This window comes from Pygoscelis adeliae, unplaced genomic scaffold (assembly GCF_000699105.1).
Source record: "Pygoscelis adeliae isolate BGI_AS28 unplaced genomic scaffold, ASM69910v1 Scaffold496, whole genome shotgun sequence".
NCBI lineage: Eukaryota > Metazoa > Chordata > Aves > Sphenisciformes > Spheniscidae > Pygoscelis > Pygoscelis adeliae.
In genome coordinates, this window is record NW_008824998.1 from 2433 (window position 1) to 12000 (window position 9568).

A 9568-nucleotide genomic window follows, 5' to 3' on the forward strand; every position below is an offset into this window, starting at 1 on the left:
GAAAGCTCATTCCAGCCGCTGCCGCCGAAGGACAGAGGGGAAGCAGGTGTTTCCAAACAGGCTTCTCCCCAGCCCTGGCTCTGCAGGAACCCGGCCAAGAGAGGCCGCTTTTGGAAAACGCCCCCGTCCCTCTCCCTGCCCTTTGACTTCAACAGGGATCTAGCCCAGAAGCGTCTGCTTCGTGCCTACGCCGATGCGGCAGCACCTCATACCTTCAGGGCGTCGCTGTTCCGCCCCAAACAGCTGCCGACGCAACACCCCCAGCCCCAGCCCGCTCAGGACCCACATTCCTGGGGAGGCACGTGCCCCAGCGGGGCAGCGAGCAGGCAGCACCCCAAACTGCCGCCTTTCCACCCCTGAGGTGCAAGTTCACACTTATTACGACTCTCGGTATCCAACAGGAAAGGAACTTTATTTTACAGAAGACCGCTCGTACATGGACTTCAGCTTTGGCATCTTGAAGGCAGGAAAAACACAGCACCCTCGGAGCTCAAACGCTTGCAGGGGTTGCACGCGGGAGGAGGTTACCGGGAAGGAGAAACGCCAGTAAGACACGACCAAAATCAGTAAGCGCTGGAACTTTTAACACGGGAACAACCGACACTTAAGTACTGAAACAGAAAATAATGTTTTTAAAGCCTCAAAGCTGGGAGGGAGGAATTCCCGCTCGCAGACTAGCCATTTACAAAGCAGAAAGAAACGGGGGGGTGGTGGTGGTGAGATCTAAGCAGGTCACCTTGCCTCAATCTCTTCTTCCCCCCAGAAGCTCTGGGACTGTGTGCTGCCTCTCTCCCACAAGGGACTGAGTGCAAACAGGTGAAACGAGTTCACAGTAGACAATTAAAACACATAAAAATAGCCGCTGACAGGATTATCCTGCCATTTGACAGCACGTGAGCAGAAAAACCTGCCGCTTCAGCAGCCCGTCAGGTTGCGATTCATTCTACAAAGGCTGCAGCTGTCAGGTGGACAGGGAAGTCCCGATCCAGGCCGCTTACGAGCACGTGCGATCAGGCTGCGCAGCTTCTGCCGACTGGGGAACACCTAAACCTCGCAGCTACAGCTCGCGACGCAAGGCTCCTCGGTTCTCGTCAGGCCTGGTTTCCGCCCGCTGCAGCAGTCTTGGGTACCACGAGCCGGAGGGGCTCACCACGCTGGCCCCAGCACACGTCAGGGACGAGCACAGCAGCCTCCCCACTACTGTTGCTCCGGTCCGTCTCTCAAAAGAAAAATAGGGAGGTTTTTTTTGCACTGAAGGTCTCGTGGCTCCCAACTTTAGAGGATTCCCAGCTTTTTCATGGTCCGCCAGCGATCCTTGATCATCACTGCCGTGCGGTTCTGGAAGGGGTATTTCTGGCAAATGGCCTTCCATCTCCCTTCTCCAAACTTCTTCACGCCCTCTTTGATCCACTCGCTCTCCTGCATTGTCCATTTCTACAAAAGAGCAGGCGAGCAGTGCTCTGTGAGTACAGGGGGCGGTGTCAGGGAGGAGCTGCATTTGGCAGAGAACCGCGCCGTACCTCCTTCCTAGCACGTTCGCTTCCCTTTATCATCTGCGCTAGTAACATGGGGGAAAGGCAGAGATGTCCCGCCAGCAGCACGCGGAACACTCAACACGTCGCTGTGGAAGTGCCCTCGTAACTGTTACAACTAAGAGAAGCGCTGAGCTCCAGCACAAGCTCAGGAGCAGTTCTGCCTCCCAAAGCACAACACTGATCACGTGAAAGAGGAATTACCTCTTGATGCAGCAGCAAGCAGCAGAGATACAAAGCACTCGCTGCCGCCTACGTCCTGCCTAACGGCGTCCAAGCAGAGCGTGGAAAAAAACCACAACCAATCTGCAGGTTCAGGTCTGCAGGTCCCCTGAATTTACGTATTGGAGGCAAAACGTGAAATAATTGAAGAAAGCAGTTACCGGGATCAAAGTGCTACGTGACGTACAGCAGCACGAGAGCCAGCAGCTGTCTTCCTACAAGGGTGAGAGCTCCCAGTAGCACCGATCGTGGGACCTCCTCCCAGTAACAGCTGCCGTACGGCGTGTCCCTCACCCCAACAAGACGCTGAACCTCTCCAGCGCGTGGGGAACTCGGCAAACCTAGCTCTGAACCACGTGCATCAAGGAAGAGGGACTTCACGCGCAAACCCAGTGCCCGGCGTGCGGGAGGCGCACGGCTTTAGCCAACTACCAAACTGGGCTGTTTTAACGGAGAAACCCCAGCCAGCTCTGTGAACGCGAAGACCCCCACAGCTCGGGTCAAGCCTGGTTATTGCAAGCGCTGGCCTCGGGAAGCATCACTTTACAACCCAGCCTCCGGTGCTCCACTTAATGCGCAGCAGCAGCCCGCCCTGCCGTAGCGAACTGCAGGCCGCCGAGGAAGCGGTCCGAGCAGCCAAGTATCCTCGCCAACGTACTGCAAATTGTCCGATAGTTTGCTCTTCTATACGGACACGTCCCAATTTCAGGCCTTAAAGGACTTAAGGGCTCCACATTACCTGTTTCTTGGAACCAAAGACTGTAGTGTTGTGGCGCTTTGTCCCGAATGATGCTGAAAAACAAGGCAAGATGATGACATTTCACCGTAACTCAGGGGGTACAGACCTCCCCGAGAGACTGCCTTGGCCCAACTGCTGAACTGCGCACTCAGCCTACGATGAGGGCATCCCACGAAGACAATAAAACCAAATTCCCTTATCCCTCCCTTTTCTGCAGCCACAGCATGCACAGCCTTTCCATTTCAAGCCCCAATTGCTTTATGCGAAAGCTTTCCAATAAGATCCGTTTTGTTTTGAACTAGCCAACACGTCAAGAACAGGGGCATCCGTCCAGGATGTGGCTACGCTGCATGGCGAGGCTGGAATTAGACATCCACTGTCCACTCCTTTTCACCAGCTAAGCTGCGTATCTAGCTGCAGAGGGAACTGGACTGGAAAACTGATCTGGCTGAAAAGGTAAACTTAACCTTTATTTCATGGCACTAAAGCGGGGACGGGGAAAGAGCTGTATTTCCAGCAGTTACATCCCGTAAGCTAAGCACGACGAGTCTGAAACTTGAACAGGAGTTTTTGGCATGCATTTCAGGGCAGAGGTACAAAGAACAAACATCTCAGGGTTGGACGGCTACCTATTTTCTCGGGCTTTTAGGATTTCTGGTTTCAAAATTCAGTCACAGAAGGTAGCAAGGCACCCGCAAATGAGCCCCAAAGCCAGGATTATCATCATTAACACCCACAACAGGGGCTCTGTTCTTACCCGCACCTGAGAAGAGCTCATCCTCCTCACTCCAACTGTCTTTTTCTTCTTCTTCTTCTTCTTCGTCATACAAGCTGTTCCACCTCCCTTGGAAGGACCTGAAAGCAGGCAAGCATTTACTTTGGCTACTGGCTAGGGAGAATATTTTAGGGGGAGAAGGCGCAGGGACACCTGGAGCACAGCAGGCAAGTCTGCGACGGGCGCGCGGTGCAGAGAAATGCACCCATAAAGCAATATATAAACGCACCGCCACCTCCTCCGCTCCCCTCTGAGCGGGGATGAATCCTTAGCAGCCCCCATCTGAAGGTACGGCGTGCAAGATATACGCAACCGCAGGTGGAGTATTGTAGTTTGTAGCCAGCATTTGCAAAAACAAGTGACTGGGTATTAACGACACAATTCAGCACTTAACAGCAAACACACGGCTGGACGTCCCAGGCCTCCGTGTACGGCGCAGACTTGCCAACAGCTCAGGCCAGAAGCCTTCAGTCTTTCCAAGAAGCATTTAATTCTTACTGTTTCACTGCTAGCACTACTGAGGCCAACCGAGCTGCAGAGGCCTCCCCGTGAGACCAAGCGCCTCAGTGCTGTCACCTGCTTCCAACCCTCAAGCACAAACTTGCGAGACGAAATTGAGCCCGTCAGAAGAAACCTTGAACGGTTCACCCCCGGCGGTCACACCCAACGTGACTGAAGCCGTTTATGATTACAGGAAAGTCACCGTTCTCTATTCTTACGTCAAGTTGCACCGTTCGGCGCCTCTTTCTTGCACGTAAACGCTTGAGAACCAGCTACCGGCCGAGATGCACAGGATCGGATTTCCAGACAGATGTCATCAACGCCACGGCTACCAAGAGCGTCCCGACACTTAAAGGCTTCGAGACAAGACATCCACACAAAGCAGCACAGACGATACACCACCTTCCAGGTGAACTGGAAACCAACTTGCACAGCGGCAGGGGCTGAAGCTCGAGAACCACCAGCGGCAGCCGCGTGGCAGCAGCCCCACTCCGGGCTCCTTCCTGATCCGGCACCGACCCTCGCTTTAGGCACCCGGCACAGGACGGGAAGGCATCACACCCGAGTCACTGAATCCGGCCCCTTCCCCCTGCAGTCAGACACAGCACTCCGCTCCGGAGGAGTTCACAAAACATCACCCTATCCCCACAACGTTCCCCAGCACCCTCAAAATAAACTCCAGACATATCCTAGGGACAGCAACGTCAGCTGCAGCGCACTACTGGAAAAAAGCAGAAGAGATCAAGTGTCGCCACTCGCAAGTCCTTGAAAAAGTAGGGAATTTATTAAGCAAAATTCCCAGATGACTCTAGGAAGCGGACGACGTGGAAGGGGTGGAAATCCCTTCTCGGGGTCACCTCTGACCATTAGTTTAACCCCGAGCAAGACACGCCAGCGAGGCGGCCGAGAGATTTCACCACCGTTTGCATCGATGCCAGCTACGCTGCAGCGCATCTCTACTTGCGGCCGCTCTCCTGTGCTTCAGAGAGAGACAATCCCTCTCCAGAGCAGCCAAGCTACAGGGAGCACCGACATCTTTACTGCCCGCCCTTCCAAACCAAACCTTTGTGTTCGTGACATTCTTAAGCCAGGAACTAAGGGAAATCATGTTCCAGTCATCTTTTCAAACACATCAAGCTCTCCTCAGTCCTCCCGGTTTCACTCCTGGGGATGCAAGACATCTTTATTGCTGGCTGCTGTGCAACTTCACTAAGCGAAAGAAGAGCAGCTCAGACATTTAAGCAGGAAGCTTTGCTACAGCCCTGTTAGGGCCTACAGGAGATACTCGTGAGGCTCTTGGCTTACGAGTCTCCTATCAGTGTTCATTTTGGACTTCTGCCGGCCAGCCTTCTCTGCCGTTTTCTGTGGGAAATCCTTATAAAAAGGAAAAAACCCTAACATACCCCCACCTCTTAGTGCAGTCGTTTCAGCCGCCAGGTAAGTGACAGCTCATACTGTCAGAAAGCTACAACTAGGAGTTTCTTAACCAACGCAGGTTTCGGGAAAAAAAGAGCTTAAGCGAGGTCAGTGTTGCGTTTCCCAAGAGGCGGAAAGGAGAATTTCATCCGTTCCACAGGACACACCCACAAACGCTTCCCAGCTTCAGCGCCACTAACCGAAGTGCAGAGAAACACGCCTTACCCGCGATACGCACGCTGGAATCACCTGCCAATGCTAACTGCAGTACCTCTGACTCACTGCCAGTGGAAGCCAGATCATTTTCTCCTCTCCATTAACCAAACAGTAAAGCGTAAGGACAACAGAGCGTTTACTTTGCCCAGTTCCGCATATGCTAGCGGACAAGGACGGCCAATATACTCATCCTGAGTTAGAGATAAAGGCTTTTGTTGTTCATGCTACCGATGTCAGCTGCAAGTCAAAAGATTGGGTGCAGATTAGAATATACCACAAGAGATGGGCTTCGTACTTGGCACTCTTAGTAGATACAGGCTGGTCATGCAATTTCTGAACAGGTCTGGAAGCAGAAGATACAACTGGCTCCTGGGACGAGTCTGGGCTCTCACTCGACTCGCTGTACTGGCTGTCTTGCTCCATGACCAGTTTGCTTATGGTCAACAAGCGTTTGCCCTTACGGGATATTTCGGGAGGGTCTGAGATCTTAGAATCTTGATTCTCCTCTTCTTTCCATCTCTTGGTTCTGTGGGATACAGAAGGAGACAGTTGCTTGGGGAAAGAAAAGTCTGTTTCGTCCAGTTTGGTGAAGAGCGCGTCAGAATCCTGGGAGTCCGACAGGATCTTGAAAGCTTCTCTCAGAACAGAAATCCCATACACGGTGGTTACAGTTCCAGAGGGCTGCCTACAAAACAAACAGAACTGAGCAGGTTGTAAAGATATCACCAAGGTGGCTCCGCTTCACTGAAATCGGGCTTTTCCCCTACGGTGTGACCCTCAACAATCCACCCTAGGGTGCAAATAAAATCTGCAAGAGGGCATTCCCAACCCTCCGGTCCGCCCTCCTTCTAAACGGTGCGGCGTACCGGGGAAGCAGGTCTTGAGAGAACACGCCCGTGCGCCACTGGATGCCCCGCTATTCTCGACCAGGGGCTGAACCACAGGGATACCCAACACTACTCCACGAGAGCAAACCTTCTGGCAGCCACCGCCCTCCCTCCCTCCCTCCTTTACTGAAGTACTATCTATCTTCAGGTAAAAAAAAAAAAAAAAACAAACCACCTTAACATTTTCACTTTACAGAAGCCTTGCACCGATAGCCTTTGGGGCTTGCTTGGGCAGACCTGCTCGGGCTGGCATTCGGGGAAGTTAAGAGCCGCCTGGACAGAGCAAACTACCCCTCGGAAGAGAACTGCTGCCAAACTCCATCCACAACGCAGCGCCGGATTCCTCTGCCCACCTTGCCGAGTCCCTGAAGGACACTCCTGGAAGTTCTGGAGCTGCTGCCGCTGGTTCTTTAGATATTTCCATAGGCTCTGAAGCATCTTCCGAGATATTATCCGCTGCTGTTATATGCTCAGGAGTTGCTGCTGGGTCAGTAGCTCCTTCCACGGGCTCGGGAGCTGCTGCAGAGTCACTAGCTCCTTCCATGGGCTCGGGAGCTGCTGCGGGGTCATCCGCCCTTTCTGCAGGGTCGGGAGCTCCCTCCAGGTCTTTTGCTGTTTCTGCAGGCTCTGGAGCTCCTGCTGGGCCCTCTGCCCCTCCTGAGGGCTCCGGAGCTGCTGCCTGGTCCTTCGGCCCATGTGCAGACTCAGGAGTCACCGACGAGCATTTTGCTTCTTTGGCATGTTCTGAATTCAAAGTCTTTTTCATTATCTTGGACAGAGAAAAAGCACGTAACCGTTATAAAGACCATTCCCCGCACTACCATCCGATTTTATCCCCTCCCAAAGGCATTTTCAGCCGCTGCCTGCGGTTCAGTCGGCACCACGTACAGAGTTCGGGTCTATCAACTAAAACTTGTTACACGGATTGAAAAATGTGTTCAGCTGTACAAACCCTTTAGGGACGGACTGAATTGGAGGTGTTCTGGATTTAACCCACTGTTGATTAGGCACCTAAACCCTAACTCCTTACTGGCACAGAAGGCACGCGGAAGCCAAGTGACTGTATTTCATTGCCTCGTGGCAAAGCAAGTGTCAGCCCTCCCAGATCTGCCTCTCACGCCGTTTTCCTGCTGCCCCTTGCCGGGGCAGAAGCAGGCGCAGGACGGGAAGCCAGGTGAGCAGGGCAGACACACACCGTTAGCAGCAGCGGCTCCGAATCGTCCACATAGGCCTTCAGGAACTGAAACACGCTCTGCTGGAAGTTCTTGTAAGAGAAGTTTTTGACCATCGGATGAGCGAAGTTCTTCTCCCGGATGACAGTCAGCAACTCGTTCCTCTTTTTCTAGAGGAGAGGTAAGAACGCTCTGAATAGGTGCAAGGGTAGAAATGACAACCGCAGGAGCTAGGCTCTGGGCGAGGATCGGGCCCTTCCCATTAGACATTCTCCAGGCCCGACTAATTTACACTGACATAAGGCTGGGAAAAGGCCGGGGGAGCGGGGGAGCCATCTTGTTTCAGCAGCTCTGACTTTTTGCTTCCGGTGCCCAAGACACTGCACCGCCGACAGAAATAGGAACGGGGACTCTTTCTGCTCTCAGAACCAGCCCTTCTTAGGAACTCGCGCTCTACACGTGAGCTTGAGCCCGCCGTGAGGCAAAGGATGAATGTCGATGCCTGGAAGACCCGTGAAGATACGTGAGGGAACACGAGTAACAGAGGGAGCTCCAAAGTGACGATCGACACGCTTTAGGAACGCCTGACGCTGAGGGTCCACCTCTCAAGGGCGACTCTTTCCACTCCATCACCCTTGGCCTTTCTTCTTGTTCAGGTTTCCCTACGAGGCGTGCTTCTCTGGGAAACCTTTCACGCCTGCGATACGGGTCACAGCTGCCTCCCCGCCCCGCCAATACCCCGTAAGACATATCAGACCACCCCCAAACGTCCCCAGGGCCCCATAAGACATATCGGACAGTCCTCAAACAGCCGTCTTTCCTTCCGGCACAGACTCACCTGGCTTTTGGGCTCCTTCCCCATATGCTTCTTCACAATTTTTGAAGCTTTATCAAACTCCCCTTTTTTGATGCAGACAATAACAGCCTACAGAAGAAAACAAATACCAGTTTCTCTGTTGACATCAGATTGACCGTGCGCTCTACATCAGCTTTAGAAAAGCACGTACGATAACGAAGCACGGCACAGGCAACAGCTTAGTACCAACGTACGCGGAGAAACAACTTCTACATTAACCGATGAAGAAGCGCATACTCTGAAGATACGCGTTGGCAGCCAAATCAGCACTAACCAGGGTGTTCTACACGCGAGGCAATTCCCACTGTCATTTACGCGAGACCCGTCTAAGACAAGAGATGAGCAGAGTACTTATTGGAAAAGAAAAAGGTCTTACAGCTTCCTTCACCATTTTCTGAACAGTTTCCATCGTCTTCTCAGCCACAGAGAATTCCCGCTGAATGAGCTCCAGGACACCGATCGCCGATTCGAGAGGGGTGAGCTCCGACTCTTTGTCGAAGGTGCAATCTACAAGAATTCACAGCCGCTGGTTTGCGAGGCGTTGGCAGCGATGCCTGACAGAGAGCTAGTTACTCGACTTCCTCAGCGCGACTGCAAATTCTAGAGCTACCGAGGATGAAGATGAGAAGGAACGGCAGGCTGACTGCCAAGGGTCCAAACTGCAAGGCTCCCCCCCCTCCCCAGGCACGGAGAGCTACGGAAGCACCGCCTGACTACAAATAACCGATCCAGGGGGAGCGTTTCAGAAGCTGCCAGGCTGAGCAGAAGTCGCCAGGCCGGTACGTTCGGATGGCAGGACAGCCCTGGAGCCCGGGTTCGAGCACCCTGCTCTTGGCCGCGGCGGCGCGAGGCAGAGCCAAACAGCCGCGCTCCCTGGCCCCTCGCCCTCAGGGGAAAGCTCCTACAGTTTAACAGCTTCGGCCCAGGCCTCTGCTCCGTGCAGAAACACAGCTCCCGGGAGCTGCAGGGGCACAGCCACAGGACAGGGCACGCTCCGGCCGGGGGCGGGCTGCAAGCCAACACCGGGGTTTCCCCGGGGCCTTGCCGGGAGGGTTGGGGACCCACCGAGGTTCTCGCCTTCCTCAATCTGTGACAGGAGTTGCGTTATGCGCAGCATCTGGGCCACCACGGGCTCCTTCTCCACGGGCCGCATGAGCAGCGCTGCGGGACAAGGGGCAGGTTACACTGGCGCAGCGCGGCCCAGCCCCAGCTCCCCCCCGGCCGCCGCCCCAGCTCCACCCCCCCCGGCCCC

The 9568-nt window shown here is 54.1% G+C and overlaps 1 protein-coding gene across 1 annotated transcript in view; it reads right to left on the reverse strand.

The window, feature by feature from the left end:
• Positions 1-391: 391 nt before the first annotated feature.
• Positions 392-9568, reverse strand: part of TERF2 (telomeric repeat binding factor 2) — an 11987-nt gene continuing 2810 nt past the window's right edge. The window contains exons 3-11 of the mRNA XM_009326179.1: positions 9382-9477; positions 8693-8823; positions 8299-8385; positions 7484-7630; positions 6642-7057; positions 5697-6086; positions 3251-3348; positions 2494-2546; positions 392-1434 (exon numbers count right to left, since the gene is read on the reverse strand). Of these exons, the coding sequence (XP_009324454.1) occupies positions 1276-1434; positions 2494-2546; positions 3251-3348; positions 5697-6086; positions 6642-7057; positions 7484-7630; positions 8299-8385; positions 8693-8823; positions 9382-9477 (1577 nt within the window). The 3' untranslated portion in view covers positions 392-1275. The remainder of the gene's footprint in view (positions 1435-2493; positions 2547-3250; positions 3349-5696; positions 6087-6641; positions 7058-7483; positions 7631-8298; positions 8386-8692; positions 8824-9381; positions 9478-9568) is intronic.